The sequence below is a fragment of the Excalfactoria chinensis genome, chromosome Z, assembly GCF_039878825.1.
Source record: "Excalfactoria chinensis isolate bCotChi1 chromosome Z, bCotChi1.hap2, whole genome shotgun sequence".
NCBI classification, from domain to species: domain Eukaryota; kingdom Metazoa; phylum Chordata; class Aves; order Galliformes; family Phasianidae; genus Excalfactoria; species Excalfactoria chinensis.
Genome location: NC_092857.1, coordinates 52,594,980 through 52,613,443, shown reverse-complemented (window position 1 = coordinate 52,613,443; position 18,464 = coordinate 52,594,980). Strand labels below are relative to the sequence as shown.

At 40.7% G+C, this 18,464-nt stretch overlaps 3 protein-coding genes across 4 annotated transcripts in view; 1 reads left to right on the top strand and 2 right to left on the bottom strand.

The window, feature by feature from the left end:
* The window catches only part of SYK (spleen associated tyrosine kinase), a 62,173-nt gene extending 44,799 nt beyond the window's left edge, over positions 1–17,374 (top strand). For both annotated transcript variants that reach the window (XM_072358849.1, XM_072358848.1), the window contains 7 exons: positions 8,659–8,752; positions 9,396–9,573; positions 10,616–10,825; positions 11,260–11,449; positions 12,759–12,899; positions 13,145–13,257; positions 15,634–17,374. In XM_072358849.1, coding sequence (XP_072214950.1) covers positions 8,659–8,752; positions 9,396–9,573; positions 10,616–10,825; positions 11,260–11,449; positions 12,759–12,899; positions 13,145–13,257; positions 15,634–15,706 — 999 coding nt within the window. In that variant the 3' untranslated portion in view covers positions 15,707–17,374. The remainder of the gene's footprint in view (positions 1–8,658; positions 8,753–9,395; positions 9,574–10,615; positions 10,826–11,259; positions 11,450–12,758; positions 12,900–13,144; positions 13,258–15,633) is intronic.
* Positions 2,027–2,919, bottom strand: LOC140263738 (tubulin polymerization-promoting protein family member 2-like). The gene is made up of 3 exons (XM_072358855.1): positions 2,647–2,919; positions 2,335–2,488; positions 2,027–2,209 (listed from the first exon to the last, which is right to left on the bottom strand). Exons 1-3 carry the CDS (start codon positions 2,814–2,816, stop codon positions 2,027–2,029), a joined length of 507 nt encoding a protein of 168 aa, XP_072214956.1. The 5' UTR covers positions 2,817–2,919.
* On the bottom strand, positions 6,166–6,955 carry LOC140263737 (tubulin polymerization-promoting protein family member 2-like). The gene is made up of 3 exons (XM_072358854.1): positions 6,786–6,955; positions 6,474–6,627; positions 6,166–6,348 (listed from the first exon to the last, which is right to left on the bottom strand). Exons 1-3 carry the CDS (start codon positions 6,953–6,955, stop codon positions 6,166–6,168), a joined length of 507 nt encoding a protein of 168 aa, XP_072214955.1.
* Positions 17,375–18,464: the final 1,090 nt, after the last annotated feature.

Below are 18,464 nucleotides of genomic sequence, written 5' to 3'. Positions count from 1 at the left end.
AGGAAGCACAAGTCACAGTTCTTTCTCTGCTTGGTTGCCCTTTGGATAAGTGTTAGCTGGGACTGGTTTCAGCTGGAAAGCTTAATGAAGTTTTGCACTTCAAACACTACCCTTACACAAGGACTCTTGGTTTTCACGTGCCTTATTCCTTTGCTGTTCTCTTTGCACTGTAAAATCAGTGTGAAATCATCTGATGGTCTAGATGTATTCTCATGTTCTTGAACTCTACAAAGAAGTTTGTTGCTTCAGATTGAGTAGTTGTAGACAACAAAAATAAGCCTTTTTCATGAAAATTTGAGAGTATTTTTTCCCACAATTGGTTCTGGTTATTTCAAGAATATGAAGTCACAACAATAACAACAACGACAAAAGGAAAAAGCCTTTTAAAGACATCAGTAACACAGGAAAGTGCTACAGCCTAGTCAATGCATTCTGATAGGAGCATGTAACTTCATTTTGGGAACAGGAGCTTTATGTTAAATTTGTTATTTTTTAATGGAATATTGAAAGAATAACCATTCTCACCCAACATAATTTGACTAGGATGAATACATGTTGCTCTTGGATAGAAGTCAGTGTATTACAACAAAATTCTTCAGATAGTTATTCTTGTCAGTACCAACAACTGTTCTTTTTTTCTTTTCTTTCTTTTATTTTGTGCATGGGGGGATTCTCTCACCAGACATGCACACAGAGAGAAGCAGTGACTAACCATTTAAAGGCATAGAGTATACATATTCATTACATTCCAAGGACATGGGCAGAAATAACATCTCTGGTGGTTGTGGGATGCATTCTTGCTGTAAATTTCCAACCTTTTAAGGGGAGTAGCCCAAACCATTTCCCACTGTTGTTATGTTGAGCTAAGGCATCTGTTTTGCCATCTTAGCTTCAACAACAGGACATATTTTTTACTTTATTTACTTCACTTGACAAGACGTCTGCAGTCTCCTCCACACTCTGTTCTTGAGCTTACATTTACACAAACTTCCATCCTTCCGTTTGTATCTGCTCAAGTAACACAAAAGGCTGTTCTCACAATACAGAAAAGCTGTTCTCAAGATTCAGAAACTTTTCTGCTCTCTATTACAATCCAAACAATACTTATATGTTTGAGGAAAAAAAAAAAAAAGGAAATATTTTCTGAAAGTGAGATGCCTCTAGCTAGTAGTTTCTAGCTGCATGATAAATCCTCGCAGAGCAGAAGGAAAGGGGTTTTGGCATTCTGCTTTCCTATTACATTTCTTATCATCAGTGAGAGTGGACTATGGCACATGGTATCACATGCAAATGTTTGAGTGCTGAACAGATGTGCCACTTTGCTGAAGGTATTGCAAGACCTCAAAAATACCCCAACCCTTTAAGACTAATGCTGTTGCAAGATCTTAGCTAACTTGTTAGGAAATATGGCATGCAATAATTGCTTTAATAAAAGTGATAAGTAATATTCTTAAAAAATGTAATTTTCATATTGTCAATATGAGAATGTGAATTGTATTCAACATCTGCTGATTCCACTGAAACTATATTTAGGAACTAATTTTGCTCCTAGTGTGCTTTCCTGTTCTGTTTTGGCTACAATTTATTAGCTTCCTTCACAGGCAAAACTACAATTACATGAAACTTGATTTGATGCAATTGTCTAGAAATAAGTGTTTTGTTTTGGCTTGTTGAAACAAGTGGGGATGTTTTCATGCTGTTCTAATAACATCCTTCTGCATGCAAAAGTCTTGGTCGTTCTTCAACTCCAACACAGAAGTCCATCTGAAAAGCTACAGCCTTTGTGTACGCTTACTGTATGAGCATCTATGTTGATGCTAATAATTTTCCACAACACATGAAAGCATTCTGTATGGGGAGGAGGTACAAGAAATACCAAGCTGAAACATTCCCAGCCATTCCCATCCCATCCCATCATATTACAGATTGGCAGTATACACAGAAGGTCAGTTGCATGAGATTTTATTTGCTTCTCCTCCCGCGTATTAGAAGAAGAGGATCCTTGTTTCCCTGAGTAGCATCAGTCCTAGTGTGTCTTATCGTAAGTGCCAGCCCCCTTGTAGGCACCAACGTAGCCACTGTTGTCTGTCAGGTCCTCACGGCCGGCGAGTCCTTTCCCTTTGCCACTCTCATCAAAGCGCTCTTTGTGACTGCCGGTGTATTTGCTGGTGTCTGTCAGCCTGTCGACTGCCCCTACCTTGGTGGCTTTCTGCAAGAAGGGAGAGCAGAATTAGGAGTAGACTCAGACTTGCCCCTGGGCACAATTATAACCCTTGGGATGTAGAGGCCTGTGGCAACTCCAGGTGCACAGTGGACAAAGAAACTTCTACTCACGGTGGTGCCCACGTTCCCTGGCTCCTTCCCCTCAATGAGGCCATACACAGCTTGCAGGGCTTCCTCAGGTGATTTGCCCTTGAAACGCTTAACACAGATCTCCTTCATGGCCTCCTGGAACTCAGCAAAATTGATGGTGCGGGCACCCTTTGCCCTATGGCCAGACAAAAGAAGAGGAAGGTTATTAAAAAAGTTACCAGGAGGCAAGCTGGGTGGCAGTGGGAATTAAAGACCCCATGGCTGCCCCGTGAGTGAGTGCCTGGCTGCTCCATACCATCTCCCTCGCTCACAGCACCTCACTGCCTCACTTACTTGACTTTGTTGAATACAATGTCAATGTCAGTGCTGGTCACAGCTTTTCCATCCATCACTCCACACTCTTTGCACATCTTGGAGAAGTTTTTCCCTGTCATGTTGTTGCCACTGGAAGCTGTGTCACCATATACTGCAAATTTACGGAAAGATTCTTCTAGCCCAGACATCTTGCTGCTGTGGAGAGAAGGAGCTCACAGGGGAGGAGCTGCTAGACTGATGTCTACATCCCAACTGTGGCTGGTCTCCTTCAGAACAAGTGACATCACCAATGGGCACTGTGTAACCATGGCGCTGCCAAGGCAACCAACTGGGCACCAACACAGAATAAGCGGGATCCATGTGGGAGTGGGCTTAATCTCCCCAAGGGTTACAGAGGGAGGTTGAAAGTGGGCCTTTGGGCTCAGCTAATCACTTCTGCACATGAAGTAATGGGACAGCCAAAGCTTCTGAACCATTTGGAAATAAAAGTTTCATTTGGCTTCAAGAACAAATGTGTGCATTTGCAGATGATAAAAGGACTAGATTTATCTTCCAGACCCCAGATAATTGCCTACATATTGCACATCTTCTTTCAAGTAGTTACCAAACTGTTCACATCTTTCCCATCATACCTTGTCATCTGAACAACTCTCTGAACAAGGCTGTCCTCCTCCTGACCCCTGTAAATTTTCTACTTGTGATTAACTTAGACCACTGCAACTGGGTATTAGGGATCTCTGAGGGAATAATAGCCATTGCTCAAATAGTAAATCAGCCCGATGCAATGTGGACAATCAACTCCTGCTGCTAGGAAGATGCGCTCGAGTCCTTTTAAATAGTCCAGCCACTCCTAAAGCCACAAGCTTCCCCCAGGTCTCCTGGTCTCAAGATTGCTTGTCGGTTGCCATTTGGTATAAACCTGGGCATTTGAAGGGTGGACCATGCGATGGTTTAAGAATTGGTTGGCTGGATGCAGCCAAACGGTTGTGATTAATGTTTCTAGGTCAGGGTGGTGGCTGGTCACAAGTGATGTCCCTCAAGGGTCAGTCTTGGGACTGGTGCTCTTCATATATATATACATATATATATCACAGTATCACAGTATCACAGTATCGTGTGAGTTGGAAGGGACCTTAGAGATCATCGAGTCCAACTCCCGGGATTCGAGCCCTCTGTGTAGCACAGCAGCATTTCTGCCACTTACGCCACAGGGGGGATTCGAACCCCGGGCCTCTGGTGTTGCAAGCAGCAACTTATACCACTGCGCCGCCGGAGGCACACATATCTGTGTGTGTGTGTATGTATGTATTTACTAAACAAGTGATGCAAAAAGCAACTGATGCCCAGTCAGTCACCTAGCGGCAGCAGTGCCCCCAGACTACTCCCCTCAGTTTTATACATTTTTTTTCAGCTGACACGTTATGGCCCTTTGACTGTTTTGGGTCAGCTGCCCTGGTTCTGTCCCCTTGCAGGTCCCCATGCAGCCCCAGCAACTCACTGGCAGGACAGTAAAAGAAGCCATTCAGTCCTTGGCTATGAGCAGCACTGGTCAGCATCAAGTGAAACATGGATCTGACACCAATATTGTTTTTCCCCTAAAAGCCAAAACATAGCACTATACCACACACTATGAAGAAAATAACTCAGTAGAGCAGAAATTTGGACAGTTGTACTTAGTAACATAATTACATGCAAATGTACCTTGTTTGGGTAATACTTTACTCTTACCACTATTTAACAGGGTAGTATTTTCTGATCATGTTGCCAGAAACACAACTCTAAGCAGCGGGGTGAGCGTGGCCAAGGTCTGCCTATTCCAGAAGGAAAATACTATGTGCACACTCACTGCTTCTGATCTGCTTTATGACCTCTGGTCTTACTGCTGAGATGACCATAATTCTTCATCAATTACACATCGACAAAAATTCATTTCATCATTTCATCAATTATCAATGACATGAACTCATTTCCCCTTGCACTGGCTGATCTCCAGTGAGGGACTTGGGAGTGTTTGTTTGAAGAAAGACTCACCGTGAGCTGGCAATGTGTGCTTGCAGACCAGAAGGCCAGCAGTATCCTGGGTTGCATCTAGAGAAGTATGACCAGCAGGTCAAGGGAGGTGATTCTGCCCCTCTACTCTGCTCTCATGAGACCCCACCTGGAGTATCATGTCCAGTTGTATTGGGCTCCCTACAGGAGAAGAACACTGAGTTGTTGGAATGGGTCCTTTAGAGGAGGGCCATAAAGATGATCAGAAGGGTAGAGCATCTCTCCTATGAGGACAGGCTGATAGAGCTGGGACTCTTCAGTTAGAAGGAGAGAAGCCTCCAAGGAGACCTTATAGTGGCCTTCCAGTACTCAAAAGGCGGCCTACAAAGAAAGCTGGGGAGGGACTTTTGTAAGAGCAGGTAGTGGCAGGCTGAGGAGAAATGGCTTTAATCTGGAAGAGGATAGATTTAGACTAGGTATTAGAAAGAAATTCCTTACTGTGAGGGTGGTGAGATGCTGGAATAGGTAGCCCAGTGAGGTTATGAATTCTGCATCCATGGAAGCATTCAAGGCCAGGCTGGATGGGGCTTTGAGCAACCTGGTCTAGAAGCAGGTGTCCCTGCTTATGGCAAGAGGTTGGAACTAGGTGATCTTAATGTTCCCTTCCAATGCAACCATTCTGTTATTCTATGTGAGCATATGTCCTCTGTGTTTTTTAAGTTTGCGGGATTGTGCAGTGCCTATTGAACTTCTTAAAGAGTTTTTGTCTTGCTGTTCAGCATTGATTAGATATACTTATCTAACTTAAGTGATTTTATTTTTTTTTTAATAAATAATATCTGAGTTATAAAAAGTCAGCAAAGGAGGTGGCATAAGGCTTTAATTTTTTGCTATTATTTCAGTGCTATTCTATCCATTTTACTGCATGCACTTCCACAATTGCCATGTGTAGGAAAGAAAACAAGCAAAGAAGCCATCTTGAATCCAGATATCACAGAACTTATTTTATTCCCTATTTAAACTTTTACGGTCAGTTCTTGTTCTGAGAGAAAAAAAAAGTAATTTACAAACACTTATAGAAAACACTGTGGCTTTCCATTGGATGCCACTTCTACCCTCTTCCTCAGGGAGAACATGAGAGCAGAGCAAGAGATGAGAGTCAGTCATAACTCTTTATTCACTTTCCTCTTGATCATGGACCTTCCCAGATGCCAGCAGCTTGAAGCAGGGGAAATAGCTATGAATCACCATGCCAAGTGATGATTGGCTGAGGAGGCTTTACCTAGGAAACAGGAGTGGCAAAAGCAGCATTACTGGGACTCCTACCCTCTCCAGGGGATGGCCTATATAAAATTGTATGCACAGTAAGAGTGGTCTTTGGGCTGTGGTCAGGCACTGCTGATCATCCTGTGTGTACCCCAGCCATTCCCATCCCATCATATTACAGATTGGCAGTATACACAGAAGGACAGTTGCATGAGATTTTATTTGCTTCTCCTCCCGTGTATTAGAAGAAGAGGATCCTTGTTTCCTTGAGTAGCATCAGTCCTAGTGTGTCTTATCGTAAGTGCCAGCCCCCTTGTAGGCACCAACGTAGCCACTGTTGTCTGTCAGGTCCTCACGACCGGCGAGTCCTTTCCCTTTGCCACTCTCATCAAAGCGCTCTTTGTGACTGCCGGTGTATTTGCTGGTGTCTGTCAGCCTGTCGACTGCCCCTACCTTGGTGGCTTTCTGCAAGAAGGGAGAGCAGAATTAGGAGCAGACTCAGACTTGCCCCTGGGCACAATTATAACCCTTGGGATGTAGAGGCCTGTGGCAACTCCAGGTGCACAGTGGACAAAGAAACTTCTACTCACTGTGGTGCCCACGTTCCCTGGCTCCTTCCCCTCAATGAGGCCATACACAGCTTGCAGGGCTTCCTCAGGTGATTTGCCCTTGAAACGCTTAACACAGATCTCCTTCATGGCCTCCTGGAACTCAGCAAAATTGATGGTGCGGGCACCCTTTGCCCTATGGCCAGACAAAAGAAGAGGAAGGTTATTAAAAAAGTTACCAGGAGGCAAGCTGGGTGGCAGTGGGAATTAAAGACCCCATGGCTGCCCCGTGAGTGAGTGCCTGGCTGCTCCATACCATCTCCCTCGCTCACAGCACCTCACTGCCTCACTTACTTGACTTTGTTGAATACAATGTCAATGTCAGTGCTGGTCACAGCTTTTCCATCCATCACTCCACACTCTTTGCACATCTTGGAGAAGTTTTTCCCTGTCATGTTGTTGCCACTGGAAGCTGTGTCACCATATACTGCAAATTTACGGAAAGATTCTTCCAGCCCAGACATCTTGCTGCTGTGGAGAGAAGGAGCTCACAGGGGAGGAGCTGCTGGACTGATGTCTACGTCCCAACTGTGGCTGGTCTCCTTCAGAACAAGTGACATCACCAATGGGCACTGTGTAACCATGGCGCTGCCAAGGCAACCAACTGGGCACCAACACAGAATAAGCGGGATCCATGTGGGAGTGGGCTTAATCTCCCCAAGGGTTACAGAGGGAGGTTGAAAGTGGGCCTTTGGGCTCAGCTAATCACTTCTGCACATGAAGTAATGGGACAGCCAAAGCTTCTGAACCATTTGGAAATAAAAGTTTCATTTGGCTTCAAGAACAAATGTGTGCATTTGCAGATGATAAAAGGACTAGATTTATCTTCCAGACCCCAGATAATTGCCTACATATTGCACATCTTCTTTCAAGTAGTTACCAAACTGTTCACATCTTTCCCATCATACCTTGTCATCTGAACAATTCTCTGAACAAGGCTGTCCTCCTCCTGACCCCTGTAAATTTTCTACTTGTGATTAACTTAGACCACTGCAACTGGGTATTAGGGATCTCTGAGGGAATAAAAGCCATTGCTCAAATAGTAAATCAGCCCGATGCAATGTGGACAGTCAACTCCTGCTGCTAGGAAGATGCGCTCGAGTCCTTTTAAATAGTCCAGCCACTCCTAAAGCCACAAGCTTCCCCCAGGTCTCCAGGTCTCAAGATTGCTTTTAGGCAACCAGTCAACCAATCGCAGAATCAATCATCAATCAGTCAACCAATCACAGAATCACCAAGGTTGGAAAAGACCTACAAGATGATCCAGTCCAACCATTCACCCATCACCAATAGTTCCCACTCAACACAACATCCAAATGTTTCTTGAACACCTTCAGGGTCGGTGACTCCACCACCTCCCTGGGCAAACCATTCCACCATTTCAGTGATTTTTTAATTATTATTATTATTATTATTTTAAACAAAGCATGTGACCTGTGCTTCAAATAGAGTGATCTGAGCACTGCAAATGCAGATTGTAAATTGCAGATTTGGCAAGGTTTGCCATGCTAGAAAACAGAATTAGGACTAGGAGAAAGAATGAATCTTGTTTCTTAGCGTTGTTCTCCTTGTTCTTGAAGCTGGCTAGTCAGTTTTATCCCTTTCCTATGTCAGAACTGTATCACAACTCATTTGGAGTTTCTTTGTAACATCCACAAGATAAACGGGGAAGGTTGTTGGCTGTTTTTTTGTTTTTTTTTTCATTAGTACTGGCAGTTTCTCTGTGGCCCGGATATGATGAGAGAGAACTTGGAGGGGGAAGAAGGACAAATCAAAGGGAAATTAGAATACTTATAATGTTACGTGGCAGATTTAAAATCACATGTAGATTGAACATCTGCAGGATAAGATTTGTGCATGACCTATTCCAGTTACTTTTCGCAGATTAGATGTTTTGAAATATCTCCTGTAACTTCTTGAGATACAACAATGCCTGTGTTTTTTTGGCCTGCATATTTACTCAAGCAATAGCCTCAATAATTAAATAAGCTTTTTTTTTTTTTTTTTTTTTTTTTTTTTTTTTTTTTTTTTTTAATCTCTGTCTTATTCTTTGATTCTCACCTGTGTTTCTCTTGCAATCATGTGATAATCTTCTGGGAGGAAAAAACAAAAAGTTTTTTACTTACTCTGTATTGCTCAGTTTAAAAATTCTGTTTGTGTGCTGCAGCTCCAGATACCTATTGGTCCCCCATCTGATGACCAAACACCTTTTAATCCTTATGTACTGCAAAGGGCAAGAGGTCTAATAGGAGCAGAGAAAGGTAGGCAGTAATTTATTACACATATACCACCTTTTTTCTTTATTCCAGAGCTCTTACCACAACCTATATTTCTTCTTCTTTACTTGCTTGTATTTTACATCTTGTTGAATATTGGTTTTTCACTACCACAGCTCAAGCGTGATGTCATTGTCTATAATAAAAGTGATTTAACAGGAATTCTTTTTTCCGTGTCAAAGTGGAGGTTTATTACCTCCTTGACTAAAAGCTGCATCATTGCCCTTCATAAAGAAAATTGTGCCTCACTGAATCCACGCTGCCGGTGTGATGCCTAGGCTTTAGGAAAGCTGCAAATACTGCAATTGGAGTGAAGAACTGTGTGAGCACTAACAGAAAGTGCTAAGGAGAAAAGCATATCTTTGACCTTCCTTCTGACAAGGAACATCCTTGTTTCACGTTCAGCAGTCGCTCAGTAGTTAGAGTGTGTCACCAGACAAATGTCATTCTTTTTGAGAATGTTCTAAAGTGCGTGTAGCTGGAATGTATGAGGTTTCTTTATAATGCTCTCATAAGGCAAACATAAAGATGCAGCAGTTAATCCTAAGCATGGATATGTTGAAAATAGCACCTGTGGGAGCAAAATAGTCTCACATAATCTCTAACGTGTTTATTAATTGAATTGCAGGTGATCAGAGAGAGGCCTTACCCATGGACACTGAGGTTTATGAAAGTCCATACGCTGATCCAGATGAAATTAAACCAAAAAATGTCACTCTTGACAGGAAATTGTTAACACTGGAGGAAGGAGAACTTGGCTCTGGCAACTTTGGTACTGTAAAGAAAGGGTTCTATAAGATGAAAAAGTAAGTGTTTCCTTCTGTTTTCAGGAAGTACAGCATAGTCACTGCCCAGCTGTTATTTTTGTCTTCAAAGTGGGGAAGTGCCTCGTATAGTTTTATGACTCAGCTGTCAGTTGCAGTAGAGTAAGAATCTCTGTGCCTTTCTCCAGACATCGTGTGGGCATTCATGTTTCTGGTCTCATACTCTCTCTGTGAGAGGTAGTATAAAGAGCCATGTACAGCTTACCTGTAGCAAATGGATTTTCACCTAAAGCAAGTATGATGAATACCTGTTTCATGAAGCAGACAGAGAATGCTGAGGCTTCTCTTATCATGAAACTACAGTAGGAACAGACCCTGTTTATACTGACAAAAGTCAGGTCAACTGACTGTTCATGCATTTTCTTTATAAACCATTAGCAGTGTGTTGCTTAAATGCATGGGCTGATTATGTATATGCTTTCACCAGTCAAAGCTGAAGGCAGTTCATTAACTGAGATGTTTAGAATCAAGGAATTTTCATTGTCCAGTATTGTCTGAGGGAATTTGAAGAGCTGTAGTCTTGTTTATCAGTAGTTGTTCACATTTGAACTCTGTCATCAGTGACTTTTTCACATGCGTGTTCTGTAGGTTGCAGGAGCAGGGTTTCTCAGCAGGTCAGAGCTTTGCAATGGTCCAAAACACATCAATGCTGAGAAAGCCCTTACAGCTTTTCCTCTGAGGACTCTCATCATAACAGATATCTTTTTGGAAATCTTTCCACTTTTATTAGTTAGGACTAGTCAGGATGGGCAAGATAGTTTTGTTCAGTGCCTTTGTTTTCAGGCTTGTTTAGATTTTTTAATGATTACTTCTGATTTTCGTTCCCTCCATTTTATTTCTTCTGCTTAAGCTGTCTTCTGATCATTTGCTAGAGTTGCAAGATTCCTGTTGCAATCAAATTCTTTCCTGTCCAAGTATTCAGTTCTGTCTTTTGTCACAGTTTGAACTATGTGTGCAGAAGCATCATTTGGAGATTTGCATGCAGATTTTTCATCCACTAATCCCAAAGGATTCTCTTTTGCAGGGGGGCCAAGCCAGTGGCCGTAAAAATTCTTAAAAATGAGAGTAATGATCCAGCCATAAAGGATGAGTTACTCAGAGAAGCGAATGTAATGCAGCAACTGGACAACCCATATATTGTCCGAATGATAGGTATATGTGAAGCAGAGGCGTGGATGTTAGTAATGGAAATGGCTGAACTTGGACCACTGAACAAGTTTTTGCAAAAGAATAGGTGTGTAAACTTTAATTCCATTTCAGAGTATTTATCCAAAGGGGTGGAAAAAAACAAGAGAAAGGTCTTTTTATCTTAAAATTGTAGGATATTTTACTTTGAGATGTAATTTATGTAACAATTATCTATTGTAGATAATCTTCACTGGGACATAGCCATATTGCAAATGTCTCCTAAATGACATATTTATTGTAAAATAGTGCATTTTGAATAAAGGAATTTTCAGGTGTTCTTCAGTTTACTGATATGATCACAGTTTATTGATATGATCAAGACATTATTATGCTGCCTGTTCTAATTAAATCTTAGCTAAACATAAATGGATAACTTTACTAATGTATGAGGAAGTTCAGTGTACAAGTTTGTGTTTGAACTCCTTGAAAAATAATGAAAATGAACTACTGACCTCTTAAAGATTCAATTATGATTTTCAGACACGTCACAGAAAAGAATATAACAGAGCTGGTACATCAGGTTTCCATGGGGATGAAATATCTGGAGGAGAATAACTTTGTACATAGGGATCTGGCTGCAAGGAACGTGCTATTAGTCACCCAGCATTATGCCAAAATCAGTGACTTTGGACTATCTAAGGCTCTTAGTGCTGATGAAAGTTATTACAAGGTAAGATTTGCACAAGCTGTCATGACTGTTTACTAATATGGCCTAAGAAGATTATGTTTTATTTAAGAGCAGTTGTGTTTAAAAGCTGAAAGTAAGAAATACTGTGTACACAAATCATTTTATAGCCTACAAGTAGTCACGAATTTCCACAATGTGTGATCAAAGTTAAGAGATGAATAGAAAGGGAAAAGCTAGCCTCTTATTAAGTTATTAATTTGGTAAATTTGCCATTAGAAGATTAAAATTTACTGTGGAAATGAGATATTTCCTCCCATAAAAGTTGAAACTATCTGTTGCAAATACGAATTTAGCACTTGTTTTACATCATGTTAGTGGAAAATACAGGCTAGCAAACTGTCTAACTAAATAACAGAATCAGATTTGGGGAGTTTGTCAAAGAGGTACAGGCGGTAAATAATCATTTGATCTAGGTAAATTTTGTTGAGCTTGATTTTCAATTACCAACAATCTTTGTGCAGCAAAAGAGACTAAAGTATGTGCCACATTGAGTAAGATAGATATATCCTTGGGAACCAAAGCCTCTAGTTGTGTGTGCATCTTCTTTTCCTATATATTGCTTTTACAGTTAAAATTATTTCATCCCACTGCCTTTCCTTTCATCAGTTGATTAAAACCAATAAGCCAGACCATGAAACAGTGCAGAGGAGTAGCAAGCCCATGCTCCCTTCTGATGACCTTCCTATGGGAACAGTAACCACTGCTAGAAAAGGCAGCAGCATCTTAAATCACTTCCAACTTGCCTAGTTTGTCAGGGGGATTGCAATCTGGATCTGGCTCATTCCATTTACAACTGCACAAAATGCTGCAGGGTTATCTCAGTAGATTTAGCACTGTGCCAGCACTGTGACTGCAATTCTGTAGCGCGTTACAGCATAATTTCATCAAATTGCAGTTTGTCACAAAGCAGTTGCTGTGCTTTGAAGTAAAGCATCGATTTAATCTGAAAATAAGGCTCAAGACTCCTTCTGGCTGAGTTGGTGTCTCTTCTGTAATAGCTGAAAAATATTTCTTTGACAGAGCTTAACAAACATGACATTAGGTCCTTTAACTCTTTGCTTTACCATAGCATTAATTCCAGTGCTTTATATGAATTTGGGAGATGAGGAACAATTTTGTAACAGCACTGAAGAAGCTGCTGCCAATTTCTCTACGGCAAACTGTATCAGAAATACTTAGTACAAACATATGAAAATCCAAGTTAAATTGGCTTCTGTGGATATGAATGTTGTTCACTACTAACTGCTGTCTAAAATCTGCTTCTTTTATTTTCTGTTATTCCTTACTTTAGGCACAAAGTCATGGAAAATGGCCAGTCAAGTGGTATGCTCCAGAATGTATGAATTTCTACAAGTTTTCTAGCAAAAGTGATGTCTGGAGCTTTGGAGTTTTAATGTGGGAAGCTTTCTCTTATGGGCAAAAGCCCTATAAAGTGAGTAATTCTATCTGGCAGTTCTTTCACTATAAAAATGTAGAGCAAATTCAAACCTTCACCTTTCTTTTCCTTCCTGGAAGTGTTGCTACTGGTCAAATAATGCTTTAGAACCTATCTATTGTAACAGACAAGTCCAAGGACAGCCCCCAGTTCAACTCCAGACTTCTCTTTGTTTTATACTATACTAATGTGTGCTGTAATCATTTGCAACTCAGAAGACTGCTCTAATCATCCTATTCCAGGGAATGAAAGGTGGCGAAGTTGCACAGATGATTGAAGGAGGAGAACGAATGGAACGTCCTGAAGCATGTCCAGTGGAAGTCTATGACTTAATGAAATTATGTTGGACGTACAAGTGAGTGTGATGTAATACTCTCTCTTTTAATAGCAGTATATTTTAATCTGCATGGTTGGTAGCTAGAAAGCATGAAATAAGAATATTTCAAAGTGTATTGTATCAGCTAGATTTCAGATTACAAACAACCTGAAAAGGGAGGAGTCGGTTGTGCTTTCAAATGAGAACAGTGTTACGTAATGAGTATAGTACAGGAATCTGATTTTGCACAGACGACCCATTTTTTTCCTTGAGTAAAAATGTACAAAAAAAATGTTTGTGTATCATCAAAACCAATTTATTCCACCAAAACATCAGTCTGATGCATTTAGAAAAGTAAGTTTGAAATTAAGGAAAATTAATGTTTTTGTTTCATTTTGATTTCCAGGACAGAAATTTCAAAGTCCTGTTGCCAAATTATTCATTCTGTGTCTCAGTTTTTAATTCTTGTAATTATTATTGTTCTTTTTTTTTCTGTTATTTCTAAATGTCCTCAATTTGGATACCTGGATTCCTGTTAGTGAAAGTTTTAAATTCCTGCAAGGGGAAGGTAAACAGCTATCCAGATCTGAGCTGATGGGTTGCACTATCACACAAGACAAAGGAAACTGCGCAGAACAGAAAGACAGGTCCTTGCCCCCCGAACAGCCCTACCAAACACATACAGGACTCAGTGTGAAGGATGTTAGTAAGTGAGGGAAGAACCTTAGATTTGTCCCAGAAAGTTTTTGGAGGGCTCCTCCAAGAAGGTAGTGCAGCCAATAGCCCAGCTGAAGTGCCTCTACATCAGTGCATGCAGCGGGGAAAATAAGAAGGAGGAGATGGAAACTGTGGTACAATTAGAAAAGTATGGCCTAATTACTATTGCTCTCATGCAAACAAGGTGAGATGAATTGCGGTGTGAGAACATGATTGAGGGTTACAAGGTTTTCAAAAGGGACAAAGGTGGGACAAGGAAATTGTCTGAGACAGCCAGCATGGCTTCACTGGGGCCTGAGCAATCTGATAGCCTTCTGTGATGGAGTGACTGCATCAGTGGACAAGGAAAGACTGTCATACACCTGGAGTAAAGCCTATGATACGGTCTCACATTATATTGCCATATCTGAATTGAAGGGTGAGCTATTCAGTGTAGAAGGAATTGGCAGGATAGCCAGAGAGTTAGAGTGAACAGCTGTCTGTCCAGGTGGAGGCTGGTGGTGAGTGGTGTCCCCAAGGGTCCATTCTGGGACCAGTGCTCCTTACTATCTTTATTAATGACTTAGATAGTGGAATTGATTGTACTCTCAGCAAGTTTGTAGCTGACACCAAGCTGAGTGGTGTGGTTGTTACAATAGAAGGGAGGGTGTTACAATAGAAGGGATACCATCCAGAGGGACCTGGACAGGCTTGAAAAGAGAGCCCATGTGAACCTAATGAGGATCAACAAGGCCACATGCAGGGTGCTGCATCTAGGTCAGGAGCAATCCTAAACTGAAGTAAAGACTGGGAGGGGAACTCCTTTGTTGAAGTTATCTTTAGCTGTAGAAAGTGTTTCATAAAGCAAATAAAGTCCACTGTAATATGGCTTACTGCTCAAATTCTCTGTCTGGAGAATTTGTGAATAATACATGCATTAAAGATCTTTAGGTTCTGCTTGAAGAGTCATGCTATTTCTCCTCTAGGTACCTTGCTTCTTTGTTAGTTTTATTACATCTATTATTCTAGAAAGAACTTGGAACCACTAAATAATTTCTGCCCTTTTTTTTTGTACGACAGTACTGCAATAGCAGTTGTAGAGTGAAACAGGATCATTTTCATCGTTTAGTATACATACTGTTAAGGGTATTGCTTTTTATTTGTTTGTACTCGAATATCCTGAATATTTGAAAGGAAAAGAAAAAAAAAAACAAAAACAAAAAAAGTTCAGCTTACGCAGAGCGTCTATCTCAATATGTAACATACTATTGTCAGCTTAATCATATTCTCCCAAATCAAAAGAGGTAAGATACAGAGGAAATCAAGACAAAACAGCCATATAGTATTTACAGAGGCTATTCTTAATGGCCCAAAGCTTATCTATATGGCTGTAGAACTCATTATAAGGAAGCTAATCCATTGTAAGTATTCTTTTCTCTAGATTATGATAGAAGTAAATGAAGTAGCAGATTGATTGAGATTGATTTACCATTTATCATAGTACTTTCTACAATCACAAAATAGCTTTGATGACGATAAATCCACTGACTGAGTGCACTGCAGTGATATTAGCCTCTTGGTATTTATTTTGTAGCAACATTTTGGTATCCCCTAGGTGTTGTCACTGCTGAGAAGTCCCAGATATTGCAGGGCCTACATACCTCTTCAGCTTTCTTAGACCTGATACATCACCTTGTCATACTTGTTATGTTTCCACAGTGTTGATGACCGACCAGGATTCAGTGCAGTGGAGCTGCGATTACGGAACTACTATTATGACATTTCCCACTAACAGTGGGGACAGCAGCTTGCCTTTCTTCAGCAAAGAGAAGTAGTTCAGATTCTGAAACTGAGTGACTTATTTTTGTACTGTCACTTTGACCATATAAAGTGAAGAGCTAAGCCCTGTGTGTGAGGTTGCCTTTTTTTTTTGGCTTTCTTCTGGAATATCAAGCTCCAAAGAGCAGCGCAACATAAGTGCGGATGCGTAGACTTCCATTACGTTCCATTTTATTTACAGCTTTATTGTCTTTACATTCTTCTGTCATGTAAAACCTATTTTTAAGTCTTCCTCTTATCTATTTGAGTGCAGATGGGGATTTTAAGTTTTGTTGTTAATATTCTTAGCTCTCAAATTGCGTTGTTCCAGCCTTCTCCCTATTTGAGAAGAATGACATAAACATTTTTCACCATAAAAAAAAGTCACTGTGACAGTGACAGTCACTTTGACTGACAGTGTGTTTGATTTTAGCCCCACCACTTTATAACCAACTAGTGCTCATCTTGTTAGTAACATCTGCAGTCAGGAGGTGGGAGATGTGAATTTCTGGAATGTAGAAAAATAAAAGGAATCATCAACTCCATTTGGTGTTATCAGCTCCTCTCTTGCCTCATCTCTTGTGGAATCCCAACTGAGAATTACTTTATTAATGGTAAAACCAGGGAATTCAAAGGCTTGTTCTCACCTTGGGACAAAAGTTATCAGCACCTAAGGCAATTACTCTGTCTTTTAACCTGAAGTCCATCATTGCAGCTCCTGAAAAAACAATTGTTCTTTGAAAGTTGAAGGAGCAGCAGCTTTCCATCAAAATTCCTTCTTGTGTGTTCCCCACAAGCAGCCACTTGACAGGTACCTGTGTATATTTGGGGATTCTACTAGATACAGAGATTTTAGAGAAATATGAGAAGTAAGATTTAGCGCTAGATAAGCCTATTGCATACAAATGTTTGGAACATATGTGTTTAATTGTTATGTGAACAGGACTTTTTTGGGTAGTTACACTGAGAAAATGAAATAATACGTATGAAATACAGCTATAAAAATGTTGGATTTACTGTGAAGCAGTGTATTTCTTGATGCTAATTTCATCATTTGTTTTAAAATAAAAAGCCAAGTGATTTTGGTAGTTTTAACTTTTGGGAATCCAGTGCAAGGTAGTTCAGAAGGTGCGTGCTACTGAAAGATACTGAGTGTTACAGGTCATGTTTTAGATGTGATTCAGACATGACTTATATTGATGACGATTTCATCTATTTTATTGCTTTTTAACAAACTTTTTTCTACAAGAACTGCTCGTGTAGATGTTGCTTGTGATTATATATAGCCATTTTTTAGCATTATCCCTGTTGCAGAGAAACTGTCGAGCTCTACATGTGCAATTAGTACATTCATGGGGATATCAGTTGTGAAACGGCTGCAGAAATCAAAACCAATTGTACATCCAGTGAGCGACAGCACTACTTCCCTGCAATATGTGTGTGTGTTTTACCAAAGTTTTACTAAATACAAGAAAGCTAAAGAAAATGGGAGGAATAGTTCTTCCCCTCTCTTTGCAGCAGATGTCTCTTTCTAGTGTTAGTTGTTTTTAGCTTCGCTATTCTGTAATTACATTAAGAATATAAAATACTGTGAAAAAAACTGGATTAAATTTGTAAATTGAGATTAAATGCATTGTTTTAGAAAATACGTTGTTTTAACAATAATTATTTAAATTTCTGAATTTGTCGCCAATGTGCAAAGCTTGTATATGTTTGCTGAATTACTGTGATTATTGCAGAAGACTGAAGACTTCCTTATTGGCACTGGGCGGTACCTGGCAGAACAGATAAACCCACTAATTCCCCAAAATCCTTAAAAATGTGCATTGCTGTTTTCACACCTAAGCCTGTCCAAGACACTGCTTTTCAATGACGTTGTGCTGGATCTGGGAAGTTAGAGGTATTGAGAGTCAGTGAAGCGCATCAGCTATCCAGGGATTTCTGCACCATGCCAGGTGTCAGCCATGCAGGATTTAGCAGCACGTTATACACATGAAAACTCTCTTAGAAGTGGAGGCAATTGCTTTTGAGTTCTGAAATATGTACAGAGAGATCTTACTCTTTGATTTAGCTTTTGCTGCAGGGTCAAGTTTTCAGGAAAGCAAAGGACTGGATGTGACTGAATGTGACTTTGAATAATAGTAATAAAGGCTTAAAGGTAGACAGCTCCTCCAGCAGGTACTTAAAGACTCCCTCTCATGGGAAACACTGTCTCATGGACGTGTCCTCAAGACTGGTGGACTGCACTGTCCAGAGTCACTGTTATGAAGGAGCTTTTGTCTTTTTGGTTGTGTGGATTTATTATTAGTAGTACCAGAAATGTCATTTGCCAGTGTAGTCCCATAAGTATTTGTTACAGCAGAGCCAAGGGTTAGCAAACTGCAGCATAGGGCAGGGGGAACTGATATAATTGGCCCATCGAGGAAGGAGTAGGCAAGAATGTGTAAAGCCAGCTTTTCCTTGAAGGAAACAGTGAATGTATGGTAGTTTCTGAGCACAGGAGTCTATACGCATTTTTCATGCACTACCACCCAAATTGATTAAAGTCCCCACACCAATCTCTGCATGCTTCGAACGTTGTGAAGAGCAGGGATTTTTAATTGGATAATGGAAAATATCCATAATTTTCCTTTCTGAGCTGAGTGCAGCCAGAACCGCAGGTTCAAAAAAGCGAGCATCAAGAGGGGCCTATGCACAATCAGCTGTACATGGCCCTGCCAGGAGGTGGCAAT